The 19,802-nt window shown below is 39.5% G+C and overlaps 1 protein-coding gene across 2 annotated transcripts in view; it reads left to right on the top strand.

The window, feature by feature from the left end:
- The window catches only part of SUMF1 (sulfatase modifying factor 1), a 98,958-nt gene that overhangs the window by 71,691 nt on the left and 7,465 nt on the right, over positions 1–19,802 (top strand). For both annotated transcript variants that reach the window (XM_069561819.1, XM_069561820.1), the window contains one exon: positions 12,742–12,801. In XM_069561819.1, coding sequence (XP_069417920.1) covers positions 12,742–12,801 — 60 coding nt within the window. The remainder of the gene's footprint in view (positions 1–12,741; positions 12,802–19,802) is intronic.

The following is a 19,802-nucleotide window of genomic DNA, read 5'->3' on the forward strand; positions in this document are numbered from 1 at the left end:
CTTTGACCTTTCTCTGGGTGTCACCCTCTTTTTCCTCTCCTCATGCAACATCTAAAGCTAATTGCAGTCCCTTATGTTGGTCCTTGTGCTGGGGGTTGAATAAAATTACACATAACTGAAACAGCTTTATTTGAAGTACTGGTTTCAGCCACCCACTCTTAAAATCCCTGGTCACATTTGACATCAGGTAACTGAAGTGAATTTTTTTTTTTTTACTTTGTTTTTCACAAATGTGCCTTGGTTAGAGGTGCAGCTAGTCTGGAAGAGTCAAACTGGACAAGCAGAGGGGTGGGATGAACCTTGACTTCTGGGTTGGTCACTTGCTATCTGTGTGACCTGGATCTGTCCATTTATTCCATCTTTCTGAGCTTCACTATTCTTCATCCCTGAGGTGGGGATCATGATCCTTTCTGCTTCCCAAAGCTTTTCTGAGGATCAAATGAGGGAAGAGATATTATGGTAGTATGCTCTAAGCAAATGTAGGCAGAGTTCCTTTTTAAAAAGTATTTGTGTATTTGACTGCATCAGGTCTTAGATGAAGCCTGTGGGATCTTCATTGCATCCTGCAGGCTCTTTAGTTGGTGTATACAGGCTCTCTAGTTGCTGCACGTGGGCTTAGTTGTCCTGCAGCTTGTGAGATCTTAGTTCCCCAACCAGGGATGGAGCCCACGTCCCCTGCACTGCAAGGCTATTCTTACCTGCTGGACCACTAGGGAAATCCCAGAGTTCCTTTCTTGAAAAACAGTTGAGGTGATTGGAAAGAAATTCATTTTAGGAGACACACAAGCAGACACTAGAAGAAAAGGGTTAAAAAAACTGCTCCTGTTGGTGTGTTTCTGAGCTGCCTATTGCTGTAGTACTGGCTGATTTAACAAGGGCATTGCTTTAACATGCATGAAGTACTTCAGATCGGCAATAAGATCATTTTTCTTTAATCCTGAACTTGAGAATGCCAAAATTAAGCCTATGGAAACCTGGATGATAAGATAGCTTAAAGGCTTGATGAGAAGTCAGGTGTTCAGAGAGCCTAGCTTTTAGCCAGTCAGGGCGAGGATGACTTAGCTCTCAAGGGAAGATGCATGCTTCTCAGGATCAGGAGGTGGAGAATGAAACTTGTCCTTTTAAACTTGAAACCCCGTATAAATAAACTTCCTAGGAAGCTTTTGACTCCTAACATTTGGGGGCTCTGAAAGTTTTTTCTTCTTTTAGCTTATTCTGGTGTGTGCTTTCTCTCATTTAACTTAAAAATTGTTCCTACTATAGAAAATATCAAACATGCAGAAGTTGAGAGAGTGGTGTATTAAATCTCCATGTCCTTCCTACCCAGACTTAATAATTATCAGCGTCGGGAAGATCCCCTAGAGAAGGAAATGGCAATCCACTCCAGTATTCTTGCCTGGAGAATCCCGTGGACAGAGAAGCCTAGTAGGTTACAGTCCACGGGGTCGCAAAGAGTTGGACACGACTGAGCAACTTCACCTTCACATGGCTAATTTAGTTTCATCTGTATTTCCATCCACTCATCTCTGCTGTCCTTCTCCCCTGGATTGTTTGAAGTTGATTCCATATCTCATAGTTTATTTAAAATACCATCATTTAAAAATTTGTTTATTTTCATTAAAATAGCTTTAATGTGGTATAATTTGCATAAATTGTACATTTTTAATGTGTACAATTTGACCAGTTTATATATATAAATAATTATGTGTGTGTGTGCTGTGCACAGTCATGTCTGACTCTTTGCAGTCCCATGAACTATAGCCTGCCAGGTTCCTCTGTCCATGGAATTTTCCAGGCATGAATACTGGAATGGGTTGCCATGTCCTTCTCCAGGGGATCTTCTTGACCCAAGGATCAAACCTTTATCTCTTGTAGCTCCTGCATTGGCAGGCGGATTCTTTACTGCTCTACCAACTGAGTATAACTGTATATATTGATCAAAAAATAAATATATATACACACGTATCCATGAAACCACCATAGTATAGGTAGTGAACATAACCATCACCCCAAAATTTCCTTATGCCCTTGGTAATGGCTCCACTTTGTCCTTTCTGCCTCTAATCCTTGAGCAATTGCTAGTCTGCTTTCTGTCATAGTAGATTAATTTGTATTTTGTATGTTTTAGAGTTCTAGATGAATGGAATGTACAGTGTGTACCTATTTTTTTTTCTAGCTTCTCTCACAATGGCATAGTTTCTATTTATTTAACAAATATCGTTGTGCTCCTATTGGGTACCATTTTGGAAGTTGCAGGACCTCTTAGGAGACAGTTGTAATAGTCCAGGTGGAACATGGAGCAGGTGGTTTGGAGCAGGGTGGTTACTATGGAGATGATAGCTGCCATCCATTTGAGATCTGCTTTGGAGGTAGAGCTCATCAGACCAGCTGGATGTGGGGGTGAGGGAGAGGGAGGAATCAAGAATTTCTCCTCAGGATTCTTGCTTGAGCAGATGGGTAGGATGTAGTGAAATGGAGGAAGACTCTGAGAAATAGGCCTGACTTTGTCCTAATTTCATCCTTTACTGGTTGTCCATTGCTTTTTCAAAGTTATTATTATCATTGGTTGATCTGAGGCAGTATCAAATCTGCAGATGAAAACAGTATTTAGTGTTTAAGGTATTCACCAAATTGCTAGGTCTTCTCACAAATGTTTTTAAATACAGGCCAGCTGCCATTGTCAAATTGAAGATAGTGAATTTCAGTTTTCTCCTCGGGCATTTGTGATGTCATTTGTACCAGGAAAGGGGAACAGAGAGTAGTGCAAAGTCAAATAATATTTTCAGTATGTATGTGTATATGTATATAAGTAATTGAAATGTTTAGTTTTCACCTAAAAAGCAATAAGTATGCAAACAGGAAACTGATCAATACCAGGGAAAAAGATTAAGTAGAAACTGAGTAAGCACAGATATTGGATTTAACAAAGACTTAAAAGCAGCTATTATATTTAAAGGACTAAGAGAAAATATATTCAAGAATTGGTAGAAAATACTGTGTGAATCAACAGATAGAGACTCACAACAGACAAATAGAAAAGATAAAAGAACCATGTGAAATTTCTAGAATTGAAAATATAATAACTGAAATGAAGAGTTAACATGATAGCAGGTTAGAAATGGTAGGATGCCTGAATCAGTGACCTTGAAGGTAAGTCAAAAGAAAATTTCTAAACCAAACAACGGAGAGGGGGAAAAAAAAATTGAGACTGATCAACAGAGGCCTGTGTGATGGTATCAAACATTTGAACATGATTTTAATACATGCATAATAGGAGTCCCAGGTGGAGAAGGGAGCAAGAAAGGGACAAATCATTTTTACAAAATTATCTAAATACCAAACTTGATGAAAATTATCTACAGATCCAAGAACTTTAGTGAACTTCAACCAGGATAAACACAAATGAGAAGTATACCTAGACATGTCATAGTCACAGTGCTGAAAGACAAAATATTGAAGACAGCAAGATAGAAGTACCTTATCCCATACAAGCCAACAATAGTGTGATTAGTGACTGTTTTCTCATCGGAAACCATGGAATTCAGAAAATGGTAGAGTGATATAGTCAAGAGGCTGGGGGAAAAAGAAACAAACTAAGACTTCTATATCTAGCAAAACTATCCTTTCAAAAATGAATGTGAAGGAAGTCTGACTTTGGTTCTAGGAAAGTGGAGTAGACATCGATTTCCTGTTCTTCCTACTAAATATGATTAAAACTCTGGACCCTATCTAGAAAAGGAGCATAAAAAGTCCCTGAAAGGTGTAAAGATGGCAGAGTAACTGCAGACCTTGGACCCTAGGAATGACATGGTGGTGAATTCCATAGATTTTTCTTTTTGCCCCATATATCCCAAACTTGGAGCTGAAGAAACCACCAACCTCCAGATGCCAAGAGGTGTAAACAAAGTCTCAAGAAAAGCCTACTCTCTCCAGTCAAAGGAGCAAGTAGGAAACAGTCTAAAAACACAGTACACTTCTAGTCAAAGACTTACTAAACCACCCTGCTCCATGTAGGCACCATAGAAAAACAACTGTTCTTCTGTGCCTGCACAGGCCAAGAGGGACCTCATGCACCCTCATCAGGCTGGTTGAGGTGCCATAATCCACCTGCCAGGATGGTGTCAGAGAAGGCCAGGTGGGGTGCCAGGGCTTTCATCATTGGCTGGCAGTAATGAGGCTGACCCTCCCCATGGTGCAAGTGGATGTTGTATGGGGGCCAAACTCTCACCTCCTCCAGCAGTAAGTGAAGAGTGTCCCTCCTGAGGTGACAATGGAGACCAAGTGGGGATCCTGGCCTTCTGCTTCCACCTGGTGGTAACAAGATGGCTCTCTCCCTTTTCCTGTCAATGTGGTGCCAGAGAAAGCCAACTGAAACAGAATGTTTAAGTAAGAGCCAGAGGGACTTCCCTGGTGGCACAGTGGATACGAATCCTCTTGCCAGTGCAGAGGACATGTATTTGATCTCTGGTCCGGGAGAATCCCACATGCCACAAAGCAACTAAACCTGCATGCCACAACCACTGAACCCACGCTCTAGAGCCTGCAAGCCACAACTGCAGAAACCTGTGCACCTAGAGCCCAGTGCTCCACAAGAGAAGCCACCGCAATGAGTGGAAGCCCATACAAAGCAATGAAGACCCAGCACAGCCAAAAACAAATAAATAATTTAAAACATTAAAATGAAGCTTAGTAGTACAATAATTTTGAAAAAAAGAGCCAGAGTCATGTAACATATAAACATTATCCAGGTTTCAAGTGAAAAATGAATTGTCATACCAAGAACAGGGGAGACACCAAACTAGATCAAAGAAAGACAGTCAGTAGATACTAACATGTTTGAAACAAATGAAAAAAGAGAATAGAAACTCTAGAAAGGAAATAGAAAATATAAATGGGAACTAAAAGCAAATTTTAGAACTGAAAAACAGAATAACCAAAATAAAAGCTTGGTGAATGGGTTCAGCAGCAGAATGAAAGGGACAGAGCTGGGGAAAAATTAGTGAACTGGAAACAAAAACAAATTATTCAGTATAAATATTGGAGAGAAAATACAAAATGAATAAATGGTGTCTCAGGGAACTCTGTGATTGTTAAAAATGATCATCTAAACTTTTGTCTTGGGAATCCCAGAAGAGAGGGGAAAGAGCATGGGGTGAAAGGTTACCCAAAGAAATAATGGCTGAAAACGTCAAAAATTTGAGAGGAGACTTAAAGCTATAATCAAGAGGCTAAGTGAACATTAAATAGGATCATTGAAAAAGCAAGAGAGTTCCAGAAAAACATCTATTTCTGCTTTGTTGATTATGCCAAAGCCTTTGACTGTGTGGATCACAATAAACTGTGGGAAATTCTGAGAGAGATGGGAATACCAGACCACCTGACCAGCCTCTTGAGAACCTGTATGCAGATCAGGAAGCAACAGTTAGAACTGGACATGAAACAACAGACTGGTTCCAAATAGGAAAAGGAGTAGATAAAGGCTGTATATTGTCACCCTGGTTATTTAACTTCTATGCAGAGTACATAATGAGGAATGCTGGGCTGGAGGAAGCACAAGCTGGAATCAAGATTGCCGGGAGAAATATCAATAACCTCAGATATGCAGATGACACCACCCTTATGGCAGAAAGCAAAGAAGAACTAAAGAGCCTCAAGATGAAAGTGAAAGAGGAGAGTGAAAAAGTTGGCTTAAAGCTCAACGTTCAGAAAACTAAGATCATGGCATCTGGTCCCATCACTTCATGGGGAACAGATGGGGAAACAGTGGAAACAGACTTGCAGATGGTGATTGCAGCCATGAAATTAAAAGACACTTACTCCTTGGAGGGAAAGTTATAACCAACCTAGACAGCATTATAAAAAGCAGAGACATTACTTTGCCAACAAAGGTCCGTCTAGTCAAGGCTATGGTTTTTCCAGTGGTCATGTAAGGATGTGAGAGTTGGACTGTGAAGAAAGCTGAGCGCCAAAGAATTGATGCTTTTGAACTGTGGTGTTGAAGAAGACTCTTAAGAGTCCCTTGGACTGCAAGGAGGTCCAACCAGTCCATCCTAAAGGAGATCAGTCCTGGGATTTCTTTGGAAGGAATGATGCTAAAGCTGAAACTACAGTACTTTGGCCACCTCATGCAAAGAGTTGACTCATTGGAAAAGACTCTGATGCTGGGAGGGATTTGGGCCAGGAGGAGAAGGGGACGACAGAGGATGAGATGGCTGGATGGCATCACCGACTCAATGGACATGAGTTTGCGTGAACTCCAGGAGTTGGTGATGGACAGGGAGGCCTGGCGTGCTGCAGTTCATGGGATCGCAAAGAGTCGGAAATGACTGAGCGACTGAACTGAACTGAACAGAAAAAATCCATACCAAGACATATAATAATTAAACTTCTGAAAACCAGAGACAGAAAATCTTAAGAAAGCCAAAGAAAATCAACACAACCTGTAGGGGATAAGCCAGTGTGAATGACACTGTGTGGGTTTCTCATCAGAGATCCTACCAAAGGGCAGAAGAAGTGACGCAATACTTTCCTGCTATATTCCTTATGGTACATGCTAAGTTGCTTCATCCTGTCTGACTCTTTGCGATGCTCTGGACTGCAACCAACCAGTCTTCTCTGTCCATGGGATTCTCCTGGCAAGAATACTGGAGTGGGTTGCCACGCCCTGCTCCAAGGGATCTTCATGACCCAAGAATTGAACTCAGGTCTCCTGTATTGCAGGTCAATTCTTTACCCCAGAGACACTGGGAAAGCCCCATATTCCTTATGGACATGATATTTTTTTATGTGTTGAAAACTGCCAACCCAGAATCCTTTATCTAGTGAAATGTCTTTTAGGAATAAGAAAAAAATCAAGACATTTTCAATTGAAGGAAAACTACAGAATCTGTCATCAGCAGACCTATCCTAAATGAATGTCTAAAGGAAGTTCCCCAAACAGAAAGGAAATAATTCAAGAAAGAACCTTTGAACATCAGGATGGGAGAAAGAACATAGTAAGAAAAGTATGGATACATATAGTAGGCTGTCCTCTCAAGATTTCCAAGGTTTGTTTGATGGTTGAAGTAGAAACTATGATGTTGATGTGTTTCTAAATATGTTTGGAAGAAATATTTAATGCAGTTATAAACAGGGGAAGCTAAAAAGACATAAAGGGAGGTAAATTTTCTGTACTTCACTGGAATTGGTAAAATAATACCAGTAGACTAATATTTTATATCTTATCACAGTTTTATATGTATAAAGTAAGTATTATATATATTTAATACTTGTACAGTAATGTATACTATATAATATATATTTAAGTTATATGTTTAATTAATATACATATATTAAATATATATGTAAAACTGTAATTAAGCATTGTAAGTGAATGCTTTTGAACTGTGGTGTTGGAGAAGACTCTTGAGAGTCCCTTGGACTGCAAGGAGATCCAACCAGTCCCTTCTGAAGGAGATCAGCCCTGGGATTTCTTTGGCGGGAATGATGCTAAAGCTGAAGCTCCAGTACTTTGGCCACCTCATGCGAAGAGTTGACTCATTGGAAAAGACTCTGATGCTGGGAGGGATTGAGGGCAGGAGGAGAAGGGGACGACTGAGAATGAGATGGCTGTATGGCATCACTGACTCGATGAATGTGGGTCTGAGTGAACTCTGGGAGTTGGTGATGGACAGGGAGGCCTGGCGTGCTGCGATTCATGGAGTCGCAAAGAGTCGGACATGACTGAGTGACTGAACTGAACTGAACTGAACTGAAATGAATAAGAATGAATTTCTTTAGAGAAATCTTTCTGCCACAGGAAGGCAGAAAAAAGAAAACAAAAAGTAGAGAACAGACAAAAGCAACAACAAAATAGCAGTCTTAAGTCCTAAAATATCAGTAATTTCATTGAAAGCACAATGGTCTAAATATTAAAAGGCACATTGGCAATGTGGATTAAAAAACATAACCTAACTAGATACAGTTCTACAAAAAACTCACTTCAAACATAATGGTATAATAGATTGAAAACAAAATGATGGGAAAAGATGTTTTATGTAAACATTAATCAGAAAACAGCAAGAATGGCTATTTTAATGTTGTATAAAGTAGACTTCAAAGCAAAATCACCAGAGTCAGGGAAGGGCATTGTTTGATGATAAAACAATCAATGTACCAAGAGGATGTAATAATGCTAAATATGCATGCCTCAGAAAAGAGCTGAAACCTATGAAGCAAGAACTGATTAAACTGAAAGGAAAATAGTCTAACCTGCAGTTTTAAGTGGAGATGATTATGCTCATTTTTCAGCAATTGGTAGTATAACTAGATAGAAAATCAGCAAAGATATAGAAGAACTCAACACCGTCATCAGCTTTCACATGGGTTCTTATCTGTTTCTGAGCAGTATCTCTGTATTCAGTGTGTATTTTTACTTTGATTCTTGAATACTAGTGGTGGAGGTCATTCGGGCACGGCAGCCTCTCTTCTTACCAGGTATTAGGCAGAAAGGTGAGGTATTCAGACACTACAGTCTGTAGCTCCTTTAAGTTTTAACCTGCTTCCCTGGTGACTCAGTGGTAAGAAATCCACCTTCAATGCAGGAGACCCAGGTTCGATCTCTGGTCTGGGACAATCCCCTGGAGAAGGAAATGACAGCCCACTCCAGTATTCTCTCCTGGAGAATTCCATGGACAGGGGAGCCTGGCGGTCTACAGTCCAGGGGTTGAGAAGGAATCAGATACTACTTGGCAACTAAACAAAAACAGACTTGACTGTGAGAGATGATGTTAATTTGATTTATTGATCCTTTCTTCAGCAAAAAGAAATGGAGGCATTTCCCGTTTATGTTAGTTTCCTAGGGCTGCTGTAACAAATTACCACAAACTTGGTGGCCGGAATAAACAAATTTTATTCTCTCAAAATTTTGGTGGCTAGAAGTCTGAGACCAAGGTCCTGGCAGGGCCATATTCCCTTCAGAGTCTCTAGAATCCTCCCTTGTCTCTTCCTAGCTTCTGGCAGTTCCCCGGAACCCTTGGCATTCTTTGGCTTGTAGCTATATCAGCCCAGTCTCTGCCTCCATCTTCACATGACCTTCTCTGTGTCCTTTCCTCCTGTTACAAGGACACCAGTCACTGGATTCAGAGCTCACCATAATCCAATATGACTTTGTCTTAACTAACACAAAATTTACAAATGTGCATGCTCCCTATTTCCAAATTTGGTCATGTGCTGAGGCTTTGGGTGACCATGAACTTGAGGGAGGAGTCACTATTCAACTCGTTATACACTGCTAGTAATTTTTCTGTTTTTTTGTTTATTTTGCAAAGTGGTAAGCATTTCAAACAGATGTAGCTAATCCTATAATCCTGCATCATGTTTTCTGGCAAAAATAGTTTTATTTATAAGGATCGGCTGAGCAGTTACCTAGAGGACTGTATTAACTGCTGTGGTCTTATCAGCCTGGGGTGACTCTCATTAGGACTTGTGTGTCACTTTGTTGAATGTCATTTTTATTGATTGAAGATTTGGTTCATATGAGATGGTGATGAAAGGGAACTATTTTGTTCTCACTCCTTCCTGTTAGCAAATCAGCTCCTTCTTGTTCTTGGATCTAACTTGAGAAAAGAATTGAATCTTGCATGCCAGCATATACTGTGAGCAACTTTAATCAGAATTTAGATCGTCATTTGGTACATTATAACCCAGCATGCAGAGAACCACCCGAAGCAGTGCAATGCAAGAATCCCCAAGAAAGAAATTTAATGTAGGAGAGAGTGGCCATTCTGTCGGATAACAACACAGTTATAAATGCTTTCATCTCTGCTTTGGTGAATTCTGGGTGATTATGCTACTTCTATACAATAATAAACTCACCAAGCAGATTCTGTTGTAATGGCTGTCGGATTCCAGATATTCCTGGAAAGGATGCTGTGGTGTGAAGTCATTATTTTCAGCTGTAGTTCTTCTCATTTATAGCTTGCCCATTTGTAATCAATAAAAGTTTAACAGTGTAACATAAAGCAGTTAAGGGCATGGAAATAACTTTGGCCTTGCAATGGAATGAAGGATAGCCAGTGACTTGGTCTTTGACAATTTTTAAGTACATGAAAATGCTTTGAAAAAAACATGAAGTTCTGCTCACAAGTTGTTTTCTTGGAAAACAATAACGTACTGTTTTCCGATCAGCGTATTAACTATGCTTGGAGAAAACATGGTTCTTTTAGGTTCTGCCACTTAGATCTGGGCCTTTGACAGGGAAAAGGAGAACTGAGATTTCATGTTGGCTCACACAGTAAAGAATCTGCCTGCAATGCAGGAGACCTGGTTTTGATCCCTGGGTCAAGAAGATCCCCTGGAGAAGGGAATGGCATACCCACTCCTGTATTCTTGACTGGAGAATCCCATGGGCAGAGGAGCCTGGTGGGCTACAGTCCATGAGAATGAGAAGAGTTGAACACGACTAAGCAACTCACACTTTGAAAGAAAAAAGAAAACTGAAATAAGAAGCACTGTTCAGTTCAGTTCAGTGCAGTTCAGTCGCTCAGTCGTGTCCCGACTCTTTGTGACCCCATGAATCGCAGCACGCCAGGCCTCCCTGTCCATCACCAACTCCTGGAGTTTATTCAAACTCATGTCCATCGAGTTGGTGATGCCATCCAGCCATCTCATCCTCTGTCGTCCCCTTCTCCTCCTGCCCCTGATCCCTCCCAGCATCAGGTTCTTTTCCAATGAGTCAACTCTTTGCATGAGGTGGCCAAAGTACTGAAGTTTCAGCTTTAGCATCAGGCCTTCCAATGAACACCCAAGACTGATCTCCTTTAGGATGGACTGGTTGGACCTCCTTGCAGTCCAAGGGACTCTCAAGAGTCTTCTTCAACACCGCAGTTCAAAAGCATCAATTCTTCGGCGCTCAGCTTTCTTCACAGTCCAACTCTCACATCCATACATGACCACTGGAAAAACCATAGCCTTGACTAGACGGACCTTTGTTGGCAAAGTAATGTCTCTGCTTTTTATTATGCTGTCTAGGTTGGTTATAACTTTCCCTCCAAGGAGTAAGTGTCTTTTAATTTCATGGCTGCAATCACCATCTGCAGTGATTTTGGAGCCCAAGGAAATAAAGTCTGACACTGTTTCCACTGTTTCCCCATCTATTTCCCATGAAGTGATGGGACCTGATGCCATGATCTTCATTTTCTGAATGTTGAGCTTTAGGCCAACTTTTTCACTCTCCTCTTTTACTTTCATCAAGAGGCTTTTTAGTTCCTCTTCACCTTCTGCATAAGGGTGGTATCATCTGCATATCTGAGGTTATTAATATTTCTCATGTCAATCTTGATTCCAGCTTGTGCTTTCTCCAGCCCAGCGTTTCTCATGATGTACTCTGCATATAAGTTAAATAAGCAGGGTGACAATATATAGCCTTGACATACTCGTTTTCCTATTTGGAACCAATCTGTTGTTTCATGTCTTTTGTTCTAGCTGTTGCTTCCTGACCTGCGTATAGGTTTCTCAAGAGGCAAGTCAGGTGGTCTGGTATTCCCATCTCTTTAAGAATTTTCCACATCTGTATCATTGGTTGTTTTTGTATAACAAAGGAAAAGCACAAAACTCTTATCCCTCTCAGACTTCCCAGATGTGGTTCTGGTTTGTAGGAGTTTACTGGTAGCTCCCAGATGCTCTTTGCATGGCCAACCTAATCATGAGGCTTTTGACCCTGGCAACAAAAACTTTACAGCGTTCATTTCTATTGTAGTTTTTCCAAAGCCCTCTTTAGAAGAAATAGTCTTACATCTCGGCTTGCTCTTTCTGGTTTCAGTTCTCATTATAGTGGAAGCCACCATTCAGTTTCCTATACTCTTGGTCTCTAAGCTCTGGAACCAGGCTGTCTCAGGGTGAATCCTCATTCTGACACTTGCTTAATATCAGAAGTTGTTACAGAAGTCACGTAAGTTAATACTTGCAAAATACTTAGAGCCCTACTTGGTTCATAATAAGCACTATATAAATGTTTTTGAAAAAGATAAACTACATTCTTTGTCTTGATTGTGATGGTGGGTATATGATTATACATTTGTCAAAACTCATTAGAAGTGTACATTTAAGCATTGTAGAAGTTTATATAAATTATACCTCAGTAAACCTGACCTAAAATTTTTCTGGAGAGAAAAATTATATCTATTTATTCAGCTAGGAAAGGGTTTATAAGATGTTGCAGAGTAGGATTTTAAAAACATAACTCAAAGAGGCTTGCCACTCTAGGTCTGCAGGCCAGTTATAATGCAGGATAAAGTTGCCAGTCAGCATGAGAAGCTGATGTAAGAGATGTTGCCAGGCAGCCAATTAGTCATCTAGGAAGGAAACCCTGTAGGGGTTTGGGTTGCTTAAGGTAGTCACAGAGTTTATCAAAGAGTGGGAACTTGAGCTGGACCTCAGAGGATATAGGATTTGGAAGGCATTTGAGAAGGTGCATGGGTGCAGATGCAAGACTGAGGGACAGAAAAGCATGTGCCCCATTTAGGAAACCATGAGAGAGCTGGCTGGATTAAAATAAATGCTCTAAGGATGGAGAAGGAAATGACTACCCATACCAGCATTTTTGCCTGGAGAATTCTCATGGACAGAGGATCCTGGTGGACTACAGTCTGTGGTGTTGCAAAAAGTCATACACAATTGAGTGATTAACACACACTCTCTCTCTGTCCTTGGAGGGGCAGCTGTACTATCTGAGCTAATGAGTTCTTTTGTTTTCATCCACAGAAAGGCCCCCCTTCTGGGAAAGACCGGGTGAAGAAAGGTGGATCCTACATGTGCCATAAAGTAAGTTGAGTCACTAACCTCTGCTTTGGTGTTAAAACAGCAGGTTTATGGGTCCATTGTAATCATTAACCCCCAAATGTCCCATCCATGTCTATTAATACATCTCCATCAAAGCAAGAAAAACAAATAAGTTTGGGCACAGGCATGGCAATAAGTGATGCAAGAAGCAGAGATTATAAACGGTCTGTTGTCAACCATATTCCATCTGTTGTATTGTGACCCTTTGAGAGATCTTTGTTGTCCCACGAATCTGGGTGGACTGTATACCTTTTCCATCATGGAAGTCTGGAACCACACCCTTAATTTATTTGAGGCTCCAGATATTTTTTTGGCTTCTCTATTGCTATTAAGGTAAGAATTATAGATGGAGGGTAGATTGTGGTATATTGAAATGGAAACATCCCAGATGTTCTTGGTATATAGAATGTGCTTTGTAGAATAAACATTAATCTCAGAGAATGCTTTTTCTCTTTGGGCTGTAATGTTAGTGTCAGAGACAGTTGTCCTTGGCTAGTAGAAGTGACTCAGTGTTTCATGAGTAGCCTTTTTTAAGGAGTTCAGAAATTGAATAGCACGCCTCTCCCTTTTTTTCTTTAAGTCATGTATTTTTAGTGTCTCCAGCACTTCAACTTCTGTCTTTCTATCCCTATGCAAAGATGGCATTTCGCAGATTGTTCCTCCATGAAGCATCCTATGATAATTCAGTCAGTCTAGGCAGTTAGAGACTTAAAATACCCTGTAATGGCTCCAAATTAAGTTATTAATTTGATAATCGAGGCATTGTCAAACTTTGCCTTAAAATAATGGTTCTCAAACTTTATTGCACATTAGAATCATCTGGGATCTATAAAAAGTACTGACGCCTGTTTGCTCACTCACCTTATCCTGATTTAATTTTTCTGTATTATGACCTGGGCATCAGGATTTTAAAGCTGTCAGGGTGATCATAACATACATCAAAGTTTGGGAACCACTGGCCTAGAAAGAGTCTCTTTAAATTATGTGTATGAGAGAGTTCATAGGTGTGTGTGTCTTCTTCATTTCTTAGAATTTTTAATATAATCATTTAGATGGAATTTCAGAGTTGATTCAAACTATGCTTTATACCTATCTTTATAACAAGATGTAGACAAATTTATCTTTAAAATTCTAATTTTAAATTAAAAGCATTGCCCTAGGCCATTCAAGTAGTTTAAAATGTTCATGTACCCATCTGTCTGTAGTCCCAGATTTTTTTTCTCTGATTCAAGCTGTTACTGCAGGTGTATCTGAATCCTCTTGCTGGGGAACCAGACTTCCATGAAAAACAGGTGAATCTCTTTTTGCACAGCAGTAGTTCAAAACTCTAGTTGCCACCAGTTATGTCTCTGACATATGGCACTTTTCTAAATTGATAATCCATTTACTCTATAAGAACTGAGGACCAAAAGATTTTTTCTTCACAGATAAGTGGAGTAAATGAAACTTGTAAAAAACATTTCAAGTATGAATACCAGAATATTCCAGTGCCATACATATGAATATGTCTACTTTACCATTTCATTTTGCTTGCTTATTTTAAATGTTTTAAATTTTTATAAGCTTCTTAGTTTATGCTTTTAAAATATCTTTTATCCCAATACATGTTTTTAATAAATACAGTTACATGGCAGAGTTGATTTTTGTACATTTGTGTTGTGTAACCTTGTTAAACTCATCTGTATTAGTAATGTTTTTGTAGATTCTATTGTATTTTCTACATAAGTGGTTATACCAACTGGGAGCATAGACAGTTTTACTTCTTCCTTTTTAATTTGGATATCTTTTATTACTTTCTCTTGCTGTATTTCTCTCTGGCTAGAACCTCCAGTATATTGTTGAATAGGAGTGATAAGTACAACAGTCTTACCTAATTTTTGATCTTAGAAGAAAGACATTCAGCTTTTCAAAATTAGCTATGATATAAGCTATAGTGTTTTCAAAGCTGCCCTTTACCAGCTTGAGCAACTTTCCTTCTAGTCTTAGATTTTTGAGAGTTTTTATCAGAAACGGATGTGGATTTTGCCAGATGTTTCTTTGAAGCTATTGAGATGTTTATGTGGTTTTTCTTTTTTAGTCTGTTAATATGATAAATTTATTTGTTTGTTGTTGATTAATCTTTGGGAGTTTGTGTCTTTCAAGGAATGCATCCATTTCATCTGAGTTAATGAATTTATTCACATAATCTTTGCATTTTCACTTGCTGTTTAGACCATTTACATTTAACATGATTATTGTTATGGTTGGGTTTAAATTTGCCGCCTTGAGATTTGTTTTTCTCTTTGTCTCATCTGTTCTTTTCCATTTGCTCTCTCTCTTGTTTTTTAAACTTTTTTGGATTAAGTTGTTTTAATCACTTCATTGTCTCTTCTTTGGCTTATTAGCTTTAACTCTTTGTTTTAAAATTTTTGTAGTTGATTTAGAGTTTATATTACACATCTGTAACTATTCTTAGTCACTTTTAAGGATAAGTTTTAATTTAGTCAGGATCAGAGGGATGGAGAGAGTGTTCCAGAATAGAGAATAGCAGAGTGGGGAAAACTGAGTGGGAACTGCAAGATTTTCCAGAGAGAAGTGGCAACTCTAGGATCTCAGTCAAATTAATCGTAAATGATGTAGGTATGTAACCTCAGTCTGGTTATTTTGGCGAGGTCAAGGAAATAGCACAGTGTTGATTGTGAATTACTTTCAGAGTGCTTATTCTTTCCACTAGATTAAGAGTGACAGCTTTAACTGCCACTAGGTATAGTGAGTGCATTAAACTGTGGAGTCTAGAATTAGATCTGGGTTGGAATTCTGTTAACTTCTCTTTGCTAGTTTTTGCCTGAAACTTTAGACAAATTACTTAATCTTTCTAAGTCTCAGTTTTCACATATGTAAAATGTGCATCATAATTGCAGCTACTGTAAGGTTTTTATGAGGAACAAATGTACCAAGCAAATGTCTGTGCACACATGCCTAGCTCATGGTAAAGACTCAGTAAGTTAGTTGCTGCTAATGCCATCATTCTTTGTGTTTTTTTTTTTTTTTTAAAACAATAAAAATTTATGTTCTCACAGTTCTGGAGGCTAGAAGTCCAAGATTCAGGTGTTACCAGTCTGTTTTCTTGAGGTCTCTGCTTGGTTTAAAGATGACAGCCTTCTGTCTGTGTTCTTGTAAGGTCTCTCCTCCATGCATGCAGGGGTCTTCATGTCCTAATCTCCTCTTCTTACAAGAATGCCACTCAGATTGAATGAAGGACCATCCTAACAGCTTACTTTTAATGTAATTATCACCTTAAAATCCTACTTCCAAACAGTCACATTCTGAGGTACCAGGGGTTAGGGCTTCAAACATAAGAACTTGGAGGACATAATTCTTTCCAAACAGTGCCATCATTCTTAATAATCATCTTTATTAAGATTGTCTCCCCTTCATCTTCTCTTCTGAATAAAGAACCAGCAAGTGAACTACTAACTAGATAGGCAGAATCCTAGAAATAATTCTTATGGCAAAGGTGAAAATCAGTAAAAGAAAGAAAACCAATAAAAAGAGTAGTTAATTCATTTTGAAAAAAAAATCACCTTAATTAGAAGGTGACTTATTTTTGATCATTATCAGGGGCAGTCTGCATGACTAAAGTAAGCACTGATGATTATTTCTGACTTTTTGAGAGTCCGTCCAAAATATGCCTTCAGTAAGGATAAGAGCACAGAAAGAACAACTGTGAGTCAACATGGTGTTAAGAGCACAGATTCTAGAATGGAATTGAAAAAACTCTAATCCTAGATTCATGGCTATAAGCCATGTGGTCTTAGGAACACCATTACCATACTTGTGCCTCATTTTTTTTCTTGTATACATGATGCACATATAATAATACCTACCTCAGGGTTATTAGAAGGATTAAGTCACTTAATACATGTGAAGATTTTAGAACAGTTCACATAGTAAGTACTCAAGAACTATAGTTGTTTTTGAAGTTGTTAGATTAATTCCCGTGACATCTTTAGAGCCTAACTCACAACACTGAGGAAATTCTACTTGCTGCCCCCACAACCCCACCATTTTACACCAAGATTACTAGCAAAAGGAGTTGATCAAGTGTACTGACAAGGGCAGTGGATGGGAAATTGAGAGACCTGGGTTCTACTGTGTCATTTTTCTGCAATCATTTTGTTCTTAATGAGCTACAGATGCCTCAGAACTATTCTTTATACCTAAACCTCTTCCTCTCATGAAAGCCATATTGCCATCCCACTTGACTCCAGTGCCCCAAGGCTAGTAAGCCATTATCTTAAATGGATTGTTCTTGAATCCAGGCTCACGTGCTGAGTGCAGCTATCCAGATCAATTCCACACAGTAATTAGCTATTTTGATGAAATGGGGCTAAAACAGGTCCTCACCACTACCTCTGTTCTTAATTAATAAAATGACCTATATTTTAGCCACTCAAAGTCCTAACATCATTAATAACCATTTTTGATGCTAAAAGTAGAGTTGGAAAAAAAGAAAGAGCAATGAGGACATATAAAATCAGGCCATTTTCCTCTTTGATTATGTATTTCATTAGTTGTCCATTACTGGAATTTACAATGAAGTCTTATATTAATAAGTGTTTGCTGAGTGAATGAGTACATTTAAAATGCAATGATAATGTGAACTGAGTGTTTTCTCATGTGATCGTCCTGACCTTTTCAATAGTAACTTGTAGTGAGACTTGCTTTTTAGGGTTTACTTCGTTATCATTTAGGTAAATGGAAGAGTTTAGGTATTGCTGTGATCCAGTGGAAGAGTAGCTCTTTCTATCACTTATTTTAAGCTTTTTTTGTTATATAAGCAAAACATTTTCATTCTATAAAAATTAGAAAATAAATAATAAACATAAAAATGAAAAAATAATCTACCTTGCTTTCTAAAGAATGTATTGATAGTATTCTACTCAACTTTTTGGTGCAGTTTTAATTTTTCTTCCCCAAATGGAATTATGCTGTATGTACCAAGGTCTTCAAGTATGGCTATAAGCAAAATCTCTTATACACCATAAGTGTCTTTTCCGACCACAGTCTTCCAGGCAGGCACATTTTGTTAAAGTTGCTACAGCCTGTATTTTGTGGCATATGAACACCTAATTTTAAAATAATTTGTTATATAATCTGAGAGATAAGTTGCATATAGAACTGTGCCATTCAACAAAGACCTAATCCTAACCCTAACCTTAACGCTTGTCACCAGAGATAGTGCCTCACCTTTCCCATTTATATAGCAAATAATTTTCCTATTTATGTAGCAAATGCATGCATGCTAAGCTGTTGCAGTCATGTCCAGTTCTTTGCAACCCTGTGGACTATAGCTCACTAGGCTCCTTGGTCCAGGGGATTCTCCAGGCAAGAATACTGGTGTGGATTGCCATGCCCTTCTCCAGGGCATCTTCCCAACCCAGGGATTTAACCCATGTCTCCTGTGCCTCCTGCATTGCAGGTGGATTCTTGACTGCTGAGTCACTGGAGGAGCCCAAAAAGTAAAGTAGAAGTCGCTCAATCCTACTCCTTGTGACCCCATGGACTGTAGCCTGCCAGTTCCTCTGTCCATGGAATTTTCCAAGCAAGAATGCTGGAGTGCGTTGCCATTCCCGTCTCCAGGGGATCTCCCCGACCCAGGAGTTGAATCTGGGTCTCTTGCATTGCAGGCAGATTCTTTACCATTTGAGCCACCAGGGAAGCCCAGCAAATGCATAACTGTTCAGATGTTGGCAAGAGAATTATCATCTTTACAACATAAGATATCTAAGGCCTACAGGAAAGCTAATGAGTGCTTTTGTTTTAGTTAGGAAGTGGGTTAACCCAAAGAAGTCAGATAAGACAGGCAAAGTGAGTTCCTTTAATTAAGAGCATTGGGTTCATTATAAAGTAACAGTTAAAATAATCTCCACGTCTACCATTTAACTTTTTCATGTAAAGATAAGATGAAGCATTTTGACATTATCCCATGTAGACCCATTTTGTAGTAGACCCATTTTGGAGAAGGCAGTGGCACCCCACTCTAGTACTCTTGCCTGGAAAATCTCATGGACAGAGGAGCCTGGTAGGCTGCAGTCCACGGGGTCGCTAAGAGTTGGACACAACTGAGCGACTTCACTTTCACTTTTTACTTTCATGCATTGGAGAAGGAAATGGCAGCCCACTCTAGTGTTCTTGCCTGGAGAATCCCAGGGACGGGGGAGCCTGATGGGCTTCCGTCTGTGGGGTCGCACAGAGTTGGACACGACTGGAGCGACTTAGCAGCAGCAGCAGCAGACCCATTTTATCAGTGGAGCAGATTTAGAAAAGCATGTCCGACTCTTTGCAACCCCATGGACTGTAGCCTACCAGGCTCCTCTGTCCATAGGATTCTCCAGGCAATAGTACTGGAGTGGATTGCCATTTCCTTCTCCAAGGGATCTTCCCGACCCAGGGATCGAACCCAGGTCTCCCGAATTGTAGACAGATGCTTTACCACCTGAGCCACCAGGGAAGTCCAAGTTTAAATAGCTAATGAGTCTTGAATTTTGCCTTTTTGGGCGAGTTTATCAGCAAAATGTTTGTCACAGTTCCCATCTGTGTCAAGCCCAACCTCCTCTTTCTGGTGAGAAGACTGCCTTTAAAGTAACTCCATCCTATTTATCCACCCATGCTTCCTGCTTTTTATCATTTTTCCTTTCTGTACCAGTCATTGGAATTCTCATTCTGTAAATCTCTAGGCAGCTCAGCTCCCATTGCGCCTCCTCAGAGGGACCTTCTCAGGCCACCTTATATAAGTAGCACCCAGTCATGCCTGGTCCTCTTTCCCTATTTAACTTTCTTCCAAGCTGACCGCTGCCAGAAACACTCTTGAATTTATCGTTTTATGAATTTATTAGTCAGCTTCATGATAACAGGTATATTATCAACAGAAAATTGGATTAAAGATTTACTGAGCATGGCCCTGCCCATCAAAACAAGACCCAATATCCCCCTCAGTCAGT

Source organism: Ovis canadensis, chromosome 19 (assembly GCF_042477335.2).
Source record: "Ovis canadensis isolate MfBH-ARS-UI-01 breed Bighorn chromosome 19, ARS-UI_OviCan_v2, whole genome shotgun sequence".
Taxonomy (NCBI): domain Eukaryota; kingdom Metazoa; phylum Chordata; class Mammalia; order Artiodactyla; family Bovidae; genus Ovis; species Ovis canadensis.